The sequence below is a fragment of the Phodopus roborovskii genome, unplaced genomic scaffold (assembly GCF_943737965.1).
Source record: "Phodopus roborovskii unplaced genomic scaffold, PHOROB, whole genome shotgun sequence".
NCBI classification, from domain to species: Eukaryota; Metazoa; Chordata; class Mammalia; order Rodentia; family Cricetidae; genus Phodopus; species Phodopus roborovskii.
In genome coordinates this window covers 11,674,047-11,696,292 of record NW_026125391.1, presented here as the reverse complement: position 1 = coordinate 11,696,292, position 22,246 = coordinate 11,674,047, and the positions used below count along the sequence as shown (strand labels likewise).

Here is a 22,246-nt window from a genome sequence, read left to right as displayed (position 1 = left end):
TTCTTGACAAGACATGTGCTTACCCTGTAGAAGCAATAAACAGCATATGCTCTAGTGTAAAGGATAATACAGGAAGACAACCCCCACACACACACACAGAATAGAATCACATGTAGAAACAGCCATTACCATATTAGTAGAAACCCCTAGGTACAGTCTTAGTAATTAAATTATAGACAGATCTTTGCTCCACTTAGTGATCTCAGAGAAAGTATCTAGCACATCTGTAGCAGTCTTGCCTGTAATGGTGGCCACACCCCTTTGGGCGTGGCTTCAGGCAGTTCGGAGGCAGGAAGAGGAAAGTGTAAGGTCTCACTTGCACAGGTCTTTTTCTTGGGTCAGTGGATCCAGTAGGAACGGCAGAGAAGCGCTCCCACGGTCCTTTGTATTTTTCTGTGTAAGTGTTCCCCAGTAAACACCCATTTATCATTTATCTTGGGTTTAGTGATATCATTACACCCTCGCCTTCACACATCCAATGTGGCCGGAAGACTTGCCCACTAGAACAGCCACTAGTGGGCCTGTTCTTAGCCTACACTCTAAGAACACCTTAGAGAAATGGAGAAGCGCCCTTCTCCAGGTGCAGTCTGGAGGAGCCAGAAACAGGCCTGGAGTGGGCTCAGACTGATTGCCTCGGCTCATCTGAATGCGACTGGGAGGAAGCAAAAGACAGTAACGGTCTATGGTGAGGTCGAGGTCATAGGGCACTGCTGTTTGGAGACAGGAGGAAGCACAGCATCAGGCAGTAAGGTAGCTTTGCCTGCCATAACTCTATTCTGGGTAGCCACATTGAATCTCACATAGTCATGTGGACTTCCTGCCAGCCACCCCTACTGGCCCCTGGTGCTCTCAGGGTGGGAAGCATCACTGGGAGGTTGCTTTCCTGAATAGATGCTTTGGCACTTTTGATTTTCCCAGAGTGCTTTTCTACCTCTCACAGGGGTGGTGAGCACACGGGTGACCTGGTGACACAAAAGCCTGTGCTAAAATATTACCGGGGCATGAGTACCTCTCACAATCAGGGAATTTGTATGTCTTGAAAAGGGGAAAATATTCTATTTAGCAAGCTGGGGGAGGGGGGAGGCAGGCAAGATGGCTCAGCAAATAAGAGCACCTGCCACTGAGGTCTGAGTTCAGCTCCTGGAATCCACATTGTAGAGGGGAAGACAACTCCTGCAAGTTGTCCCTTGACCTGCACATGTGAGCCATATCATGCATATGTACACACACACACACACACACACACACACACACACACACAAAATAAATAAATAAATGGGAAAGCAACTCCTGCAACTTGTTCCCTGACCTGCACATGTGAGTCATGGCAGGCATATGTACACACATAATAAATAAATAAATGTTTAGTATGGCTCAAAGGTTAAGAAGACTTATTGTTACTGTAGAAGACCCAAGTTCAGTTCCCAGCCACAAGGTGGCTCACAACTATCTATAACTCTAGTTCCAAAGATGTCACACATTCTTTTGGTGTCTATGGGCACTGAGCACACACAGTGCACATTCGCAAATACAGGTAAAACATGCATTTACATAAAATAAAAATAAATCTTTAAAATTCTTTGAAAGGTAATGAGCATGGAAAACCAGAAGAGAACATATGAAAAGAACTGAAAAGTTTCTAGCTTATATTTAAAACTGTAGGAACTATGAAATACATGCACCAAAAATCTACAGGAGTTGGAGATTCTACTCTGAAAGCACCTGTAGAACTTGCTCATACAAACATTAATACCCATTTTTTTCTGCCAAATCAAACTGCCAAATCATCTTCTATTTGTGCTTAAATTTCAATAAGAATGTAACTAGATTATTTCTTTGACAGATAATCACAAGACTGGAGCTAAGTATGGAGGGTATTGTGTCTAAAAGCTGAAGGAAAATATCAGTAAACATGTGACCATGAAATGGTATGAAAAACAGACTAGTGGTGCCTCAAAACACTGGGTGTGAAGAAAGAACCTATGACTATGCATGTCTGTGTGTGTAAGAAGTTAAGGCCTACCAAGGTGAGAGTTGAGCCAACCTGGAGTCTGACAGTTGCTGTCAGTGGTCCTGATCCTGCCCAGCCAAAGAGGCCTGAGGCCCTAGCAACAGGCACTGTCAGAGCGGCCTAGCCAATAGGGGCAACTATGCAGTGTCAATGGGTGAGAACTCATGGGTGCTGAGAGGTTGTGTAAGTTTCAACCCATTGGTAAATAAATGAGTCTGCTGTTTTTCCTTTCACCTGACTCCTGGGGTCTGTGCTGTTGACTCTGTGTCTTCTACCCCCACCCCCAGGAAGCCCTTAGGAAACCAACATCACTCAAAACTGAAAGCAGGGCATAGATAGCTCCATGCCCAAGCTCAGCATGATTCCCAACAGTTAAAAATGAAGCAAACCACATGTTCACCAGTGGAAAGGGAGCAACAAAGTGCAGCTCAGACGTACAACTGGGGCCCTGTGCAGAGATCAGGATGGAAACCCTGCCCTGTGTTACCAAGTTGAAGGAGCATGAAGACATGATGTAAGCTCCGGGGGGTGGGGGGTGGGCAGCAAGCCCTAAAAAAGACAGATACTCTCAAAATGTCACCTAGGTGAGGTGCCAAGAGTATCTTTATGGAGAGAGAGCAAATCTGGTCATTAGGGGATGGATGAGGAAAGAAAGGTATTTTACTGTTTAATGGATGTGGCATTCTAATTCGCAAGAAAAATGAGAATGGCCGCATAGGCAACTATGTTGGAATGGTTGGTCTCTAGTTGGAGGAGGCGTTCAGGGAGGGTTAGGAGGTGCAGCCTTGTAGGAGGAGATATGTTACTGGGAGAGGGCTTTGAGATTTCAGAAGCCCAGGCCAGGCCCAATCTCTCTCAGCCTCAGGCTTGAGGACAGGATGTGAATTCTGAAGCTACTGCACCATTCCTGCCCACCTGGTGCCTTGTTCTCCACCATCATGGTCACACAATCACACTCTGAAACTGTAAGCAAGGCCCCAACTAAATGCTTTTCTTTATATGTCACCTTGGTCCTGGAATCTCTTCACAGCACTAATAAAGTAACAAAGACAGGTGGTGATAGTTGTGAAAGGTAAATGTACTTAACAACATGGACCTCTGTTATAATGTTTAAAATTTTATATATATGTGTGTATGTGTGTGTGTATACATATCCACAATATTTCCTCTAGTTTTACTTTAGACCCTGTGTCTGAGAGGTGTGGAAAGAAACTGGTTTTAACCAACTGGGGACACATCTTTAATCCAGCACATGGAGGCAGAAGCAGGCAAATCTCTGTGAGTTTGAGGCCAGACTGCACTACACAGTGAGTTCCAGGGTAGCCAGGGCTACTTAGAAAGATCCAGTTTCAAAAACAAATAAATGAATAAACACTGTGGATAGCGTGCATCCCCCTTTAAGGCCACACACTGGGGTTAGCCACTCCCGCCTGCTGCAGCACCAGCCTCTCTTAAACCATCACCTGATAGGTTCAGGGTTTGGTGTTTGTTTGCTTTTTGTTTTCTCCTTGCACTCAGTAATCTTACTTAGCTACTGAGGTCTTTCCATTATCACTACTGAGAACAGGAGACAGAGTAGGAAGGACGGGAAAAGTTCTAAGCTAAACCCGAACTCTTCATTCAGTTTAAGGAGCTGTGATCACATCAGCTTCAGGCCCCTTGCCGAGTTTATGACCTCACTTCTTGGAAAAGAATGAGGCACTGAAAGTGAGCAAAAGCGGCTTCTCCCTCCACAGATGGCAAGGCCCATTCTTTGACACACATTTTAGCATAGGCAACTCCCCCCCCAACAACTCGTTTGATAATGAATTTCCAAAATAGTTTTCTTAAGGAGAGTGGTGACAAGTGGCTGGACTCATAGCAGGAGAACCTGACTTTCTCCTTTCCAACTGTCTCAAGGACCACTGTGCCCAGCTATGACAGGACACTCAAGGAAAACATGGGGGCCGGAGAAACGGCACAGTGGTTAAGAGCACTCGCTGCTCTTGAAGATCCAAGTTCAGTTCCCAGCACCCACACAGGCAGCACAGAACTGCGTGACTCCAGATCAGGGGATCCAACACCCTCTCCTGGCCTCCATGGGCTCTGTACTGACACATACACATAATTAAAAATTAATTTTAAAAATTAAAAGAAAAATGAAAATAGGACTAACCCCATCCTCTCTACATCTCGTTCCCACAAACACTCTTTGCATAATCCCCTTCACTAACCAGAAGCCTGGTAAATTTGGTCTTTAATGCTCATGTCATCTCCAATAAGACCATTCTTGCATAAGCAGTCGTGTCTATACCGTTACAGTATGCTTTTCTATAAACTACTTGGTGGAAATGTGCTCTTGTCTCAGTATTTTCTCAGCTAAAAGGTAAAATAGTTTCACATATTTAATGTATTTATAAAGTCATGAATAAACTGAAGCAAGATTAAACAAATATTTTTGAACACCAAGGAGGGTTTGGCTCAAAGAAACTAAGAACTGAATGCCTGGTTTCCTCTCCCTGTCTAGAGGGTTCTGTCTGGTTGTTATTTTCAAGGTTTAGCATGCAGATCTGGTTTTCATAGCAAACACAACACTACCCACAGAGCACAGTCTCACAGATGAACTTCACCCATGATGAGCTCGGATGTGAGAAATAACAGCCAAACCTTTTCCCTTTGCACTAGCTGTTATTTTCCTGAGCTAAAATGTCACCTTTAACACCAAGGCTAACAGAGCAAATGTTAGGAACATTCTCTAAATGAAACGTATAAACAGGGACTCAGAGAACTGCTTAAGCAGTGAGTTTCTTTTCATAGAGATAAAGGTTTGGATGGAAGGGATCTTTTGGTGTAACTTGAGATCTGCACTCCTCCGCTCCAGACATCATGCTCTGTGGCTGCAGGTACACAGAGGAGCACCCATACTGCTTTGGGAGCCTGTACACAGGGGAGCACCTATCCTGCAGTCAGAAGGAGCCTTGCCGGGGCTCTGTAGGCTCACACCTGGGCCATTCATGGAACAGGATGGGATGGACCTGTTCAGAGGGCTTTTCAGTAGAGGCTGAGACACCATGAAATGGCAGGATGTATGTCTTCAATCAGAAACAAACAGGGACACAACAGCATCCTAGAAGAGAGCAGATGATCAGCACCTGCAGATCCTAAGCAAAGAAAAAGTTAGATTCATTTGACAGAGAATGCCCCAGCTCTTAAAAATATGCATCCCGACTGCCTAGTCATTTATTTATTGTTTATTGTTCACTTAAATAACCTGGCAATTTCAAAATCCTAGTGATTTACCATGGGGTGTAGTAACACATCAGGAGAATCACCTTAGACTGGGCTACATAGGAAATTCAAAAGCAGTCTGAAATAAAATATTCATCAGGGACAGACCCTGATTTAAAAAACAAAAGCAAAAATAAGTTTATTTTTCGTGTGTGTGTGTGTGTGTGTGTGTGTGTGTGTGTGTGTGTGTGTGTGTGTTGGGGTATGCAGGCGCCTAAAGGAGTCCAGAGGCTTCAGATTCCCCTGCAGCTAATGAAGTTACAGGCCATTGTGAGCCACCAATGTGGGTGCTGGCAGAACTAGGGTCTTCCCCAAAAGCAAGAGTGCTTTCTGGACAGTTGATCCATGTCTCCAAGCCCCCAGACCCTGATTCTAACTGTCTGACTGCAATAGAGCCATTGCTATCAGAGCACAAACCAAGTCATAGGCAAGTTTATGGTTCTTTGTGCAATGGCCTTTCCATTTGCAGTCATTTACACCAAGATGAGTCGCTAAAGATCCAAAACCTTATAAGATATTCTGAACTACAGCTGAGTAAACAGAAAAAATACAGGGTGACTGGAAAAAAAAGCAGTTCCCTTCGACATGCACCCTTCATGAGTCACATCCCATCTTATAGCACACACAGTTCTGTCCAACTGGCCACAGTCTCAGCATGACACCCTAGAAATAGCAGGGCTCTATTTCTATACAAGACTTGCCAACAGCAGAGAATCACAGAGGAACACCAACGTCCATTAATCTGTGAATCGGTGAATCGGTCCTTTACCAGTGGTCTTAATCTAAAACTTACCCAAAAAAAAAAAATCAACAATGATGCATCACATGCTACTCCACACCAAGACAGGAAATTAACTGTCACTAATGGGAATATGTGTACTTCCCATATAAACACCAGTGACTTCTCCAAATAAATAAAAGCACCTTTCTCATCATGCAAGATAATACTAACCACTGAAATAGTTTAATAAAGCATTTATGAGCCAGGAGGTTGATCAGTAGTAACCATGCTTCCCACCCAGACTGATGACCAAGTTTGATCCCTAGAACCCATATGGTAAAGGAGAGAACCAATTCTTACAAAATGTCCTTTGACACACACACACACACACACACACACACACATACAGGCACACACACTTTTTTTTTTTTAACCTAAGAAAGGATTTGATAACCACCAATAAACATCATTGCTGGGAGTTTATTTCCAAGGCTTGATTAAACACTATTTTGGTGTACAAGAGAAGGCCAAAGAGCTGAAGAAAAGATGCTGACTTACCTTAGTTTATCAATGCTCCCAGGACCTTTTTTTGATTCAAACACCCATACACAAACAAAGGTTTCCAGCTTTTAATTTTTAATGTAACATACAGAGCCACAAACACCATTTCTCTCTCAGCTTATGGGAAGTAGCACATTTAAATATGTCTGTCTGGATTTGACAACTCACTATCACAAGACCAAGAAATGTCAATAAAAAGTTATTTTTTAAGAAAATCAAATATCTTTTTGTTGCATGGCCAACATATTGATTGCACGTTGCTTACTAATACAGTGTTTTGAACTTCAAATTATTAAAAAAAGAAGAATGTTAATTATGTAGATATATACAATCTTCTTCTAGCTCATCCCATTTTGAAAGCTGAAGATAACTGTCAAACACCAGAACATTCCCCAAATGGTACCTCCTTTACCCTTGACTATAAAAGTCAGAAGCTAAACTTAGGTTCCTAAAGACACAGCTATTTCTAGAATACACAGAAGTCATCATGAGAGACTACTAGAACTAAATGATCACTTGTATGCTAACACTTTTCACTACAATGTAGCTTTCCTAAAAATACATAAAGTGGAGGGAACTTAGATTTCTCCTAATGACTGAACATTACAGACTCTTGCTTCCTGGTTTCATGAACTTCAAGTGTCTTCGATGGGAGCCACCCGAACGGCACAGAACTCCATACAACTACCTGGTGAGGTGGAGATTGGGGTTCACATGTCATTTCCCCAGGGGTGCCAGACACAGTTTTACAGCACATAAATAGGCTAAGAAAGGCCACAGTAAACAGTGCCAGACACCAAGAACAGTAGATTACAGGGACCACTGAGGGCCAGTGAACACCATAAATTTCAACTGCTTTCTCAGCAATGTCAACAACAACAAAAAACCACTTAGAGAAATGTAAGAGTGAACATATTTAGTTCCACTGTTGATAGTGTCGTTTTCAGATACTGTTTCCTGTCAAATAAAGAAATTAGTTTAAGATTAGAGAAAATGAGCAAGATGGGAGAACTTTTCTTTGTTTCCTCCTCAAAGGAAAGCGCTTGGGTTGGCGCGAGGGTCTTTCTGATTCCTGTATCTGTAGGTCAGCCAAACACCCAGAATCTGGAATTAAAAGAAGAAAAAGTAAGTGCTGGGCAGACTTAGTTAATCAAGAGAATAACTGCAATTTCGGAATTACCTTTGCATGCCTTTTGTTCAAAGAGAAGAGACTTCAGGCAAATTAAAGGACAGGCCCTAATAACACAGATATAAGCACTTTGGTAGACTGTATGTATAGTGGAACCTGCAAATGTTACTTTCTGAGGTAAAGGTATGATCTGATTATGCTAGGGAGGTATCTTCCAGGTGGGCTCAAAGGTACACACAGCACAGCCCTGAGAAGAGAGAGCTAAGATGGATAGAGATAAGGTGACAACGAGACAAGAAGGCAGAGGTACTGCATGTTCCACACTGGTGGCTGGATTTGAAGCTGGAATAGCAAGTTTGACTTTTCCATTTTGATAAATAGCCAAGTGTGAACTCTGTGTGTTTTTTTTACATTTATTTTTATTGTTCTTAATTATATGTGTATGTGCACATGTGCAGGGGTGTCCCCCAAGAGTCCAGAGGCCACAGAGGCCCCTGAAGTTTGAGTTACAGTGACTATAAGCCACTTGACCTGGGTGCTGGGAACCAAACTGTTTGTGAACCTAAATCTCTATCTCCTATGGTAACTGCGTTACGCAGCAAACATTACTAACCACTGAGGCGCTTCTCTCCAGCCCTGTCAAACATTTTTAATAACACAAATATCTAGAGTTAGTTATTAAATCAAAAGTTGATGGTAGATTCTTCTCAGAAGACAGAATTTCATTTGTTTGTTTTTGTTTCTGTTTCTGTGGACAGGCTCTCACTATGTAGATAGACCAGGCTAGCCTGGAACTCAGAGAGATCCACCTTCCTCTGGTTCCCAAGTGATATGAGTAAAGGTGTGTGCCACCAAGCCCAGCTTATCAAGAACTCTCGACTCTTCCCATACTATGTTGTATTTTATACCTAGCAAAGCAATGACATTCCACATACAGGAGGCAACTGTGTAAATATTTACACATTAAAAAGAAATCAAGTGGTTGGGCTGACAAGATGGCACAGTGGGTAAAGGCACTTGCTACCGAGCCTCATGACCTGAGTCCCTCGACTTTGATTCCCAAGATCCACACAGTGAAAAGATAGAACAGACTCCCAAAAGTTGTCCTCTGAGCTCTACACGTGTGTCACGGCACAAGTGCACCCACACCCAGGTAATTAAAGAAATGTACGCCAGGTGGCTATGGTGGCTCACAATGTCAATGCCAGCACTCAGGAGGCAAAGGCAAGAGGATCTCTGAGCTCCAGGCCAGCCTGGTCTACAGAGCAAGTTCTAGGACAGCCAGGTCTACACAGAGAAACTTTGTCTCCCAATTAATTAATTATGCTTTTCTAAGAGGTGGCTTTAGGTGGGGACACTTTTTGGCAAAGCCTGATAACCTGAGTTCACTCTTCAAAAACTATATGGTAGAAGGAAAGAACCGACTCCAGAGGACTGTCCTTGTGACCCTGACACACCCACTGTGGCACAAGCATGTCCCCCCCCCACACACACATAATAAATAAACATAATTTTTAAAACAAAAACTAAATGGTCAACAGATTAAGCAATCCCACGCATGGCTAAATTCTAACCATATAAAACACAGATTTTTTTTTTTTTTTTTTTTTTTTTTTTGCAGTTTTGTAAGGACATATGTTGCTCCTCTAAGCAGCCTGCTCCGCTTCTGTAGCTAGCTATACAGACAAACTCTGTTAGAAGAATTATCTGATCCATATTCTTCTGCCATCTGTTTAAAATGGATATGTGATGTGGACAGCTCATTTTCAAAGAATAATGGCATACTGTCTCTTTCTAATATGGCATAATATGATATACACTAATATACTTCATCAATGGCTACAAAACACTAGTTACCCCTCATGCACCAAGTACTGCTCACAGCACCCATTTTCCATGCACTGGCTCTCTGTTGTTGTGATACTCCTCGGAGGGCGAGACACACAGTAAGATTAAATAACTTGCCCCACGGCACACAATGAGCAAGTGGGTGCACTTAGCCCCGACACTTCCTGTGTGACACATATCTCAACTGATCCAGCATACTGTCAAAAAGCAAAGGGGGGCCCAAAGATTTATCAGAAATAAATATGCCGAGGGCCAGAGAAACGGCTCAGCAGTTAAGAGAGTAAGTACATGCTACTCTTGCAGAAGACTGGAGTTTGCTTCCCACATCTAGTGGCTCACAACCATGTATACCTCCACATCCAGGCATTCTGACACCCTTTTCTGGCCTCCACTGACATCCACACCCGAGTGCATTTACCTGCACGTAGATACACATTCGTGTATGTAATTAAAAAAAAAAAAAAAAACCTTTAAAAGTTACTTGTAGATAAGCCTTGTGTATTCATTTTGTGTTGTTATATAATTGTTTCCATGAAATAAAATACTGCACGTAGAATTTGTCTGTTAAAAAGGAATGCTAAAGCCATCAAAGTAGTAACAGAGGAAAATGGGAGACAGCTTCTGTTCCTCCTCACCAGCCTGCCTCGGCCTTTGCACTGGCAGTGACATCATCATCACCTGCTGGTGACATCATCACCTGCTGGAAAGGGCCAGCCACCAGCTGCAACGCATTTCCACCAGCTAAACCACTCACACACACTCCTTAAAAGTGTTTGTCCATCACAGCCCCTCTCTAGCTCCCTCTTGCTCCTCTCTTGCCTGTTCTCTCTGTCTGTCTGTCTGTCTGTCTGTCTGTCTGTCTCATTGCCTGCCTCTCTCGTGGCCCCACTCTGAGATGGCCTTTCATGCTTTTGCTCTCCCCTCCCCCTCCCCCAATAAATCTCTTGCATAAGATCTGTTGATTGGTGTAATTTCTCAGTGGCACACCTTGGCGGGGCCTGCCAAAGGTGCCCTTTTTTGTCACTTTTTAATCCTTTAAGTTTCAGAGGCAATTTTTTTTTAAGTTGAAAGTACAATTTTTATATATATATTTTTTTACTTTTGAGATTATAAGTACATTTCTCCCTTCCTTTCTTCTCTCCAAATTCTTCCATATATCCCTTGCCATTCTCCTTCAAATTAATGGTCTCTTCTTTCAGTAGTTATTATTGCAAGCATAAATATATATGCATATTCCTAAAAATAATCTTCTCTGTCCATATAACGTTATTCTATGTATGTTTTCAGGGCAGTCCATTAGGTATTAGATAACCAGCTAGTGAGCTCTTCTCTGGAAAAGATCACCTCACGTCTCACACTCCCAGCTTTCTTCAGTTACAGGGGCATTTTATTTATTTATTTATTTATTTATTTATTTATTTATTTAATTTTTCAGAGGCAGGGTTTCTCTGTATAGCCCTGGCTGTCCTGGAACTCACTCTATAGACCAACTCAGAGATCTGCCTGCCTCTGCCTTCTGAGTACTGTGATAAAGGCATGCACCACCACTGTCCAACAACAGGGACAATTCTTAGAAACAAATTTTTGTGGGTATATATGCATATGTGTATCATAGTAATAACATATGCTAAATATAACATATATTAAGTAATGTTCTACTTATGAAAAAAATTAAACTATAATTTGCCATATAAGTCTAGAAAAATGAAGACAGCCCAGACTAATCTCTTCATTCATTACAATTTACTCAGGGTAAACAGAACAAGAACAGTGCCCCATCCTAAAGCTCATGCTAGACCTGTCAGATCTTCCTACTCTAAGCTAGGCTGTTCCCATCACACTGAGCAATATCAGGGAAAAAAGAGCTTTTTAATATTAGCCTTTACACTGAAGTGCAATGCTGTGTCTTCTTGACATAAAAACAGAACTCCCTGTGACAAAGGAGAAAGACAAACCTCTGTAAAACTGAAGAAGAGACCAATGCCACCAACGAATCTCAAAACCTCTCCAGCATACGCTTCGATTATGGGGGCACATGGTAAGCACTTGTGTCCATTTTTATTACAGCTCTGTATCAATAAAAGAAAAGACCCGTTACTTCAGTGTATATTTATTTAAAAAATAAATAAATACGTTAGAAACTAAAACTACACACAAACAAAATTCAGATCTAGGGTGCTACATCCAATTTGAGTATGGATTTTAAATTGTGTGTAAATTTCCAAGATGTTCATTTCCTGTACATGCTCTGTAGTATCCATCCCTATCTAGGAACTATAAATACAATACGATGGGTAGGTATCTAGACTGCACTGTGTAAGACTTTATCCTTTATCCTTTATCTCATGATGACATGCATGCATTGTAAGACACCCCGCTGTGGCAATTTGCATAAGAATGTCCCCCATAGGCTCATATATTTGAACTCTTAATCTCCAGGGAGTGGAACTGTTTGAAAGGATTTGGATTACAAGGATTAGGAGGTATGGCTTTTGTTGGAAGAAGTGTATCATTGGGGGTAGGTTTTGAGGTCTCAAAAGCCCTCGATAAACCAGTTATCTCTCTATATATATATATGGACACACTACTTTCCCAGCACCATGCCTGTACATTGTTCCCCTCCATGATGATAATGAAATAAACCTATGAAACGGTAAGGAAGCCTCCAACTAAATGCTTTCTCCAATAAGAGTGGTCATAGTCATGGTGTCCCTTCACAACAATAGTCACCAGCTGGCAGCTACCAAGCAAACAGGACAATACTACAAGAATAATGAGTCTACAAACAACCACTGAGCAAGGGGGGAGGACACCAAGCCTTGAGTGATGCAGAAGGGAAAGACAGGAGGGTAGCTTTATGTGCCTTCTACCTTGGAGGTGATGGGCTCGTTAAGAGAGTCAATTTAATATAGACCTTTCTTTTACTACCTCCCTAAAAAACTGCATAGATAGAAATCTCTGAGACTGATCATAACTTGTAGTGAGATATTCACTTTGTCCACACTTGTGGCACCGACCATGCCCATTGGGGGTAGGGACAGGGGCAGATGTTACCTGAGGGAACTAGTCTGGGGAAGGGACCTCCCCTGCGCACAGATACAGAAGAGCATCCAGAGGCATCCTTGGGACCAGGAACCTGCTATCTCTGTTGTAAGTTATTTCTCCCTGAATAAACATCTATTCAGCCTGTTTGTTTTTCCTGATCCTTATTAAACCACAATAACAACTTGCTATAGAAAAGAGCTGAATGAGAAAGAATTACAGGAAAGAAAATAAACACAGTGTGTCTCACTGGACATGGAATGGGAAAATGTGTGTATGTATACAAAATATAATAGGAGCATATGTCAAACAATTTTGAAAATATAATTCATCATCAGAAAGGCCACTTCTTCCCTAATTATTATTGAACTGTATGTAACACATTCAAGAAAAAAAAAAGCTTTTAGAGTTTGGACTTACAGCCAGACAGGTGTCATTTGGGTTGTAACTTCGGAAGCCACAGCAGTTCAAGTTCCTCTGGAGGTCATTTCGAGCACTTGCTGTATTGTTCCAACCAACCTCTAGCAGCTGACCCTAGCAAACGCAGGTCATAGATACATTAAAACTTATCATCCCAGCAGGGCAGTGGTGGTACAGGCCTTTAATCCCAGAACTGGGGAGGGAGGCAGGCAGATCTCAGTGAGATCAAGGCCAGCTTGGTCTACAAAGTGAGTTCCAGGACAGTCAGGACTGCTACACAGAGAAACCCTGTCTTGAAAAACAACCACCAAAAAAAGAAAGAGAGAAAGTGTATTGTCCTACAGTTAGCTGTGGAGTGTACATGAAATTGTCTCTATAAAATTATTACAACTTTTCAAAGGCACATCCCTTGTTCTGAAAGAGAGAGAGGGGGGGCAGTATTTCTGTCTATCCTACAAAAGAAAAAGTCCTGGGTTTTTACAAACAACTTAAAAGCAGTACATGCTTCAAAGGCATAATTCTCTAAGTGTAACAATACAAAGTTTCAGTTGCTCCAAGACAGAAACCCACTTTTTCTCTACAAATTAAGAGTTTTTAAGAGTGATACAAGGAAACCACAGACACTTTGGAGCACTGCTCTGCAGTGGAGAAAGAAGAGACATCTTTTAACAGCAGCAGTTTTCACTCAGGGAGAGTGAAGTCTTACTTATGGATACAAATTACCAAGACTTGATGGCACTTCCCCTGTACTTATTACCAAGAACCACTCAGGAGCAAGAAATTTAGGTAGTGGGCTAAAATGGCATTCTTGGCAAGAAGAAATATTTATTCTCAGTCACCCCTCCCATCTTTTTCATGGTTATTCCATGCTGCATAATAAAGTAAAAAAAAAAAAAAAAAAAAAAAAAACTCCACACTCAGCTGGGAGCAATGATGCATGCCTTTGATACCAGCACTCGGGAGGCAGAGGCAGGCAATCTCTCTCAGTCTGAGGCCAGCCTGGTCTACAGAGATCTAGGACAGCCGGAGCTACACAGTGAGACCCTGTCTCAAAACAAAAAGAAAAAAGAAAAATCCTTACTTACCTGTTGGTCCTGATTCAGAGCTAAACAAGCACAAGACACCGAAAACTGAACAATGAATACAAGGAGGAGAATAATCATATACTGAAAGTTACAGGTTAAGGACTATTCTATTTATTACACTTATGTATTCATTATATGTGTGATTGTTGCAGGGATGGGAGTATACACATATGAGTATACCTGCATGTGCCATGCAGGAGTCAGCTGTCCTACCACCATGTGGGTTCTGGGCATTGAACTCTGGTGCTTAGATTTGGCAACAGGTGCCTTTACCTGCTGCTAGAAACATTGCAAATGTTCTGAAAGAACATAAAACAGGAGTGTTGGCAGTATACTCTAGGTAATTCACCTAGAAACTAGAACAATGTTACCTAAATTCAAAGTGATACACTGTATTATTTTGCTAATACACTATAACTAAAAATTCATTTAGAAAAATATAAATAATTATATACAGCAGGCATGGTAGGTGACACTTGTAATCCCCTGGACTAAGGAGCAGAGACAGGAGGACTGCCCAAGCTTGAGGTCAGCCTGGTCTGTCTCAAAATGAGACTCTGTCAAAAAATGAAAGAGAGAGAGATGTTTCGATTTTGAAAAGCTCACATCCAAAGTGAAATACAAGTTCAGAAACCTGTAAAATAAAAAAACAGATCTAGACAAATGTATAAGCTCTCTCAAAACTAAACTTAAATTTGTAGCCAAAGATTAATGTGTTAGGAAGGCCTAGAAGTAACGAAATGATTTTAATTCTGAGTTTGTAAAAGAAAATCAGAATTATGCCCAATGTGTAGAACACTGAGATGTCACAAGGAAGGGTTGGGGATAACTAAACATACGGCTTTTTCCTTACAGTTATTCTTACATTGTCTTTCTAAGGGTTGCTTCCTGGCAATGAATTCCATAATAATAGCATTAAGTTAGCAGCAACCACTGAAACATAATCGATAATGAGTGAGAACTTCGCCTGATGAGGTAACAACCCTGATTTTTTTTTTTTTTTTTTAAAAAGGATACAAAAAATAGCAACACCTGATGATGTTTTACAGCGCCAATCAGTCCCACCAGTGCAATCAGGAACAGGAAGATGCCCACAGCAATGACCACACCCACCACCCGGAGACTGGAGATCAGTCCAAAGCCGATGCCCCACGCAGCAATCCCAATGAGCAGCAGACTGACCAGCTATGGAGAGATGGGAGAGGTTCAATTATACACTGTCCAGCTGTTTACATCTTAGTAATGTTCACATGATTGAAGGAGTTCCTCAGGCTCTCCAGGGTGTTGGTCTCAGGACCTGCCACATACACCAAATTCAAGTTGCATATAAAAAGTTGTCATATTTGCATAACTTCTGACAACCTCCTTTAAGCATCAAACCACCTCTGGATGACTCAGACTAGCTAAGCAGTATCAAGGCTATGCAACATTACCCAAATTCTCAGGGGATTAATTAGAGACAAAAAAAGTATCTGTGCTCACGAAGCAATATTTGAACCAGGTGGTTGAACCCATGAATGTGAAACCCACAGACACAGAAAGCAGACTGAAATGCACAACCTTCCCTGGATATTATTGTTTTAATTAATTTAATGTAACCCTGGATTAAGCCTTTTTAAAAAGACCGAAAATAATCCAGAGAGCAATCACGGAGTCTTGGAGGGCATCTGGATTACAAGACTTACACTTGGGCAAGACCAGCACATATAAAACTAGACAGCAACACACTTCAATGCACAATTCTGATCTGTTCACATAAAAATTATTTCTCTTTTCCTTCACAACCCAGTTGGCCTGCAGCCCCCTCTGTCCTCCCACTCCCCAAAAGGCTCAGCCAATCCTCCCTCCCCTGTCAAGCTGTGTTAACTGAATGTGAAGCTATTGTTTCTGTTCTTGCACTAAAATCTGTTCCCCTATCTGTCTCTCCAGGAGCAAGAAGAAATTTTTGCAAGTAAGTGTTGTTATGTTCTTACCTCCAGGTACCCTGAGCTCTGGAGAATACTCAGAAATTGTTTTCAGAACTACTGTTGATGTTAATTGTGCCAACATCGAGTATGTTCAAATATAGAGGGACAAAAGACCGTTAAAGTCACCCAGATGAAAATAGGGTAGAAGAGCTCAGCTATTTAAAATGAAATGGCATGAAAGCAAGAAGAAATCACATAACATTTCAGCCATTTTATTTATAGGTTTGTCAAGCACCATCAGAAGAGCTGGCACACCTTAGGAATTATAAAACTCAAAACCACAATTACTTTAGAAATACAACAACAAATAAATGGCAAACCACAAAGGGCTAATAATTAACCCAGGTTAGGGAAGACATATCTAGCTTAGTCAGGTTTCAGAGAAGGGGTAGAAGAGAGGTCTGTAGAGCAGGGTAGAGCACCATTAGTCAATCCATCTCCTGGAGTAATGTGGGAGTGCAATGCCCAGTTTGGAAAAATCAAAATTCAAAACTAGATTTTTTCTAGTATCATATTACTGGAAGGCCTGGTAAAATCTGTTTAGAAATATATAAATTACCACGTGGATTTTTCTGCTAATATGTATCATCGTTTGTGTTAAGCAATACTAAACATGCTTTAAATGCACTCATTTGTTTTTTTTTTAAAGATATTTACATATGTAGAGATACAAACGAAACTGCTAACTAGTGTTTTTAAATACTCTATTTGTATTTTTATCGAAAACATTTTCTTTTTGGAATCTTGGCCAAAGAGCCAAACCATGATAACAAAAGAAATTATCTGTAGGACTACAGAACCAGTTTCTGGTGACAGGGACCTTGTGGCCTCCACCACCGTGGCTAGCACACAGGCAACACCGAAAGCATTCCCTGAGTTCCATTTCCCTTGTCACATCTGTTCCATCACTCCCTCAGTCAGCTCATAACTTCAAACAATGGTGAACTGAGAAAAAGTCCTCTGCACCTTTACAAGTGATCTTATTTCCAACATTGTAACATCCAAACACAGCACATTTCCTTTCACAGTCAGTAAGAGCAGAAGCCTAAGGTGGGTGTGAGGAAGGGCCTCCCCTCTTCCTGGCTTAGCATCATTGCTGGGCTTGGTGTGGGGCACAGACAGCAGCACACACACACACACACACACACACACACACACACACACACACACACACACACACCAGAGTAGCTAACTGCAACAGCCAGGGTCTAGCAGAAACAGACCCAACAGAAAATATGTGCATCTATATCTATTTATCAAAGAAAATGAGGCTCTCAGACAAGAGAGGTTTTAAAGATCTGGCACATACAACTGTGACTGATCTGTCAGAAATCTGTAGGGCCCAGCACACTGGAAACTAAGCAGAACACCCCTTTCCTTGGGAAACTTCAGAGGATGTGAAGGCTTCCCACACACACAGTGGAGGGTAGTCTGATTCACTTAATCAACTGATGGTAACAATGCCCTTACAGCAGTATCTACACTAGAGTTTGACCAACAGCTGGACACCACAGCCTGTGCCCATGGTAACACAGATTTCTCACCCCCTCTGCTAACACCAAGTTCAGGAGGCTTGCTCACTAATTCAGGTGAACTCATGGGATAAGACCACCAACCTGCATTTCATTCAACATAAAAAAGTCCTTCTGGGCGAGGACTGTGGTTCAGCAGGGAAAAGCACTCAACACCTAAGCCTGGATACTCAAGTCTGCTCCCGGAACCCTGTAAAATGCCAAATGCAGTGGCATCGGCTGTTCTCTGAATACTCCTCAGGCAGAAGACAGAACCAGCTGGAAGTACTCAGGCCACATGGCATGGACTACACGGCTCAGCAACAGAAACAGGAGACACACCCTCAGCATGGTGGAAAGCTGGAAGCAGTCCCCAAAAGCTGTCCTCTTCTCCCACAGGCGCACTGGGTGGTATACATGTATACAAACTCGGCTTTAAAGAACCTTTCCAAACTAATGGAATTTTTAAAACTTAAGAATGTTAAATGTTAAATATTCTTAACTATTAAACTGAAAAAAGTAAGTGAAAGACTTAAAGATGGGGCAGATGATGGAAAAGAAGTTGGGAACTGTTTCTGTTACTTAACCTGGTGGTGCAGATGACTGCCCTGCCCCAATCATTCCGATCTGATACTGTACACAGTGCAGAGACACACAGTACAAACAGGATGTGCAAGCTTTGCTGACACCAGCCCCCACCTTTTAGTTTTATTTGGCTGAAGTTTTGGAGTTTTTGTTTTGTTTGGGAGTTTTGCTGTTGTTGGTTTAGATTTTGCTTCATTTTTTGTTGGGAGGATTTTAGAATGGTGTAGGTAAGGTCAGGTAGCTCAGGCTAGTCTCAAAATCAGGATTGTCTTGCCTTGGCTTCCCAAGTACTAAGATGACATGCACATAACCACCGTGACCATCAACACTTTCACTTCAGACTGTGGAGTCTACATTCATGAATTCTCATGTATCATGAAGTATTTTTCTTCCTTTGATTTTTTTTTCAGACTATTTAAAAATCTAAATCCAGGTCAACAAGATCATGACTCAGCAAGCAAGGGTGACTGCTGCCAAGCAGGACAACCAGAGCTCAATCGTCAAGACTCACACATGGGAAAGAGAGGACTCCTACAGTCCTGGAAACTGTACATACATGTTTGGGTGTACACACACACACACACACACACACACACACACACACTGAGAAATAAGCTGTTAAATCAAATAAATATCATCTTACTGTAATGAACTCACAAATAAAAACACCATGCATCTGCAGTAGTGTAGCCTTTCATAAGACAAAGAATGCAAAGAGAATACATTACACTCCCCTTTATGAGACAAGGTATCCCCCTGATGCCTTAGCTGGCTCGCATGTCCCTCCCAGACTTAAGCAATCCTCTGTGACCACAGTACACCATGATACCCAGCTCCAAAGATCAATGTCCACAGTGTGATTCCAAGGATTGGCCAAGAGGACTTTGAATGTGTGCAATTGATACTCTCAAGATATGGCCACTCTGCATTATCTGAATATGACTTAAATAGTTCCAGAGTCCTTGCAAGAGGCAGGGGGAGGGTGCAAGTCTGAGGACTTAGCTGAGGGAAGCAGGGTATAGCTGAGAGGTTTGGGGTAGCATGCTGAGTGTTGAAGGCAGAAGAAGAGCTCTATGCCAAGGAATGCAAGGATCAGACTCCAGGAGACAGAGTCTGAGATCTGTAGTGGCTTCTGCCGTCTGGTGTGGAAAGTACGGCCTGCTGTTTTCAGCCACTACACTTGCAGTAATTTGTTACTAACAGGCAACCTTCGGGGCTTTTGAAAATTTACCTGGTCTGAACAATGGAAATAGACTGGAAAGCACATTACAAACATCAGAACCTAAGATTACGCAGCATCTTTGAGAGCAGGTATTACTTGGCTTACCACAGACAGTTCTAAACTACCACGAATTCTTCCAGTGTGACATGATGGTCACACTTGCAATCCCTGCACTTGGAAGGCTAAGGCAGGAGGATTTCCAAGAGTTGAAGACCAACTGGACTACATAACAAGTGCCAAGCTACCAGCCAGACCTCCATTGTAAGACCCTGCCTCTGAAAAAATAAAAAAATAAAAAATAAAAGGAGGGGTTGGAATGGTGAGATGACTCAGCCATGCAGAGCACTTGCTGCTTTTCAGAGGACCTGGTTTCAATTCTTGGCTCCCACATGGCTGAACACACAACCTGGAACTCCCAGTCCAGGAGACCCAGCGCCCTCTTGTGACTTCAAGGAGCACCTAGCATGCATATGTGGTACACACATGCAGGCAAAACGCATGAAGCATAAATAAATTTAAAAATTTAAACATTTTTAGAGGGGAGGGGGGAAGTGGGGAGACTGTTCAGCAGTTCACAGCCCTTGCTGCTCAAGGCTGAGTTCGATCCCTAGACTCCCCCTCCACAAGTCCCCCGAGTGCAATGGCACTTGTCACTCATCCACACATCATGCACGTTAACTGATTAATGAATTAAAATAAAACAACAATCCGTGCTGCCACAATATATTTCAAACAAATGAAAAAGGATTTAGCATATACACAGAAACTACAGGAAATCCCGTAGATGCCCCACCCTCCACCCCCCCCACCCGCTCCCAGGAAGGAGAACCAAAAGCCTTGGCTGTCCTGGCCCAGCTGGTAGAGAGCAGCCTATGCAGGCATCAGAGTCTAAAGGAAGAGTCTGGGTTCAGGCCAAGCAGAATTGGGAAGTGGAACCGGAGCCCATACACAGCTGGGAACTCCAGGTAAAGTGCTGTGGAAGACAGAGATCTCTGAGTATCTTCAAACGTCCTGAAATGGAACGCCCAGCCTTCTAGGCGCTAAAAGCCACTCTACCCATGCATGTAGGAATCCGCATGCCGCAGTTCAGATGGAAGCTGGTCACCAGCTGGAATGACAGAAGGCGAGGAAGACCTGAGAGAACTAGATGACTCAGAGAGACATATGCAAACCCCAATCCCCAAACAGCTCCAGATTTTAAAAAGACAAGTTTTGTTATCAATCAAAACTCTCAAACACCTAAGTGGGGGGATCTATGAGAAAGATGACAACAACAGAGCTCCCAAGAGCCTGGCATATACACAGCTGAGACTGAAAATGGCATATTTAAACAAGGTTGGGCGTGGTGGTGCATGCCTTTAGTCCCAGCACTCAGGAAGGCAGAGCTCTGTTTATTCAAGACAGCCTGGTGGTCTATGTAGTGAGTCCCAGGACAGTCAAAAACAAAAATAATTAATTAAAGGGATTAAAAAAAAAGAGTGGGGAGTCATGTTTTATAGATGTAGACTTGCAAAGGAGCCAAATACATCAAATCAAATAAAGAGAAACAGTAGGGCGGCAGTAACTAAAGGCACTTTCTGCAAGTTGACAACCTGAGTTCAGTTCCCGGGACCCACACATCAGAGGAAGTTGAGAAGAGAGTCCCAGATGTTGTCCTCTGATCTCCTCACACATGCACAGTGACACAAACACCTATACACAATAAACATAATTTTAAAAGAGTAATTTAAAGATAGAGAGCAGAAGCAGACTAAAGCAAGGGTGTGGGTATAGTGGTACCCACTTACAATCCCAGGATGGCAAAGGCACAGCAGAAGGATTGATCAGGGGCTGATGGGCAGCCTCAATAAAAGCTAATATGAGTCCAGCCTGTGCTCTGAGAGACTGCCAAAAATGGGGAAAACAAAAACAAACAAACAAAAAAAAAACAAAAACAAAAACCCAGCCATTCAAACATTAATTAATTATTAAGAAAATAACTAAATTCCACAAAACTTCACTGATAAGAGACATCCAACAAAACCCCAGAGCAAAAATTCATACTCAGTGACAAAACATGAAATTTCCTTCAAATTTCGGGAACACGGGAGATAAAAAGCAAAGATGAAGGACAGCACTGTCATCATGAGTAACTAATGACTACCACGTAGAGAGGAAATCCAAGCATCCACACAGTATTAAAATGTGTAGAAACAAGTGGCCACCACCAACAGAATGAAAATAGAAAAACCAAAAGCATGGCTGGAGAGATGGCTCAGAAGTTAAGAGCACTGGCTCAAAAGTGGCTCCGAGGAATTAAAAATAAGAAGCAACCATACCACGTAGAGAGGAAATCCAAGCATCCACACAGTATTAAAATGTGTAGAAACAAGTGGCCACCACCAACAGAATGAAAATAGAAAAACCAAAAGCATGGCTGGAGAGATGGCTCAGAAGTTAAGAGCACTGGCTCAAAAGTGGCTCCGAGGAATTAAAAATAAGAAGCAACCAGAGAAAACCAAAAAGGCCAATCAACAAACAAAATCCTACATATTAGACCAAACAAGCTCACACATACTAGAGTCACAAACATTCCATGACATGGCCACGGGGATCCAATTCACCTCCTGGCAAAAGGGTAAAAAACCCTGGGCACTTTACAGAGTAAGGATGTGGCACTCACTAGCCTAGTAATTCTGTTTGCAGGTTAATCCCCAAGACTCATTCTACCAGCCACACACACCAGGCAGGGCACAGCTGCACCCTTGTGTGGGTCAGGAAGTCAATGGATTTAACCCTACACCTATGACTGCGCATCCATGAACCCAGTGTAACCACATAATAGAATACAAGTGATCTGAATCGATTCCTATGAGATCAATAGACTTCAAAAACAAA

At 42.2% G+C, this 22,246-nt stretch overlaps 1 protein-coding gene across 1 annotated transcript in view; it reads right to left on the bottom strand.

The window, feature by feature from the left end:
* Positions 1 to 6,614: 6,614 nt before the first annotated feature.
* The window catches only part of Tspan13 (tetraspanin 13), a 28,582-nt gene continuing 12,950 nt past the window's right edge, over positions 6,615 to 22,246 (bottom strand). Inside the window, exons 2-6 of the mRNA XM_051175091.1 lie at positions 15,102 to 15,269; positions 14,085 to 14,165; positions 13,000 to 13,113; positions 11,493 to 11,606; positions 6,615 to 7,664 (exon numbers count right to left, since the gene is read on the bottom strand). Of these exons, the coding sequence (XP_051031048.1) occupies positions 7,590 to 7,664; positions 11,493 to 11,606; positions 13,000 to 13,113; positions 14,085 to 14,165; positions 15,102 to 15,269 (552 nt within the window). The 3' untranslated portion in view covers positions 6,615 to 7,589. The remainder of the gene's footprint in view (positions 7,665 to 11,492; positions 11,607 to 12,999; positions 13,114 to 14,084; positions 14,166 to 15,101; positions 15,270 to 22,246) is intronic.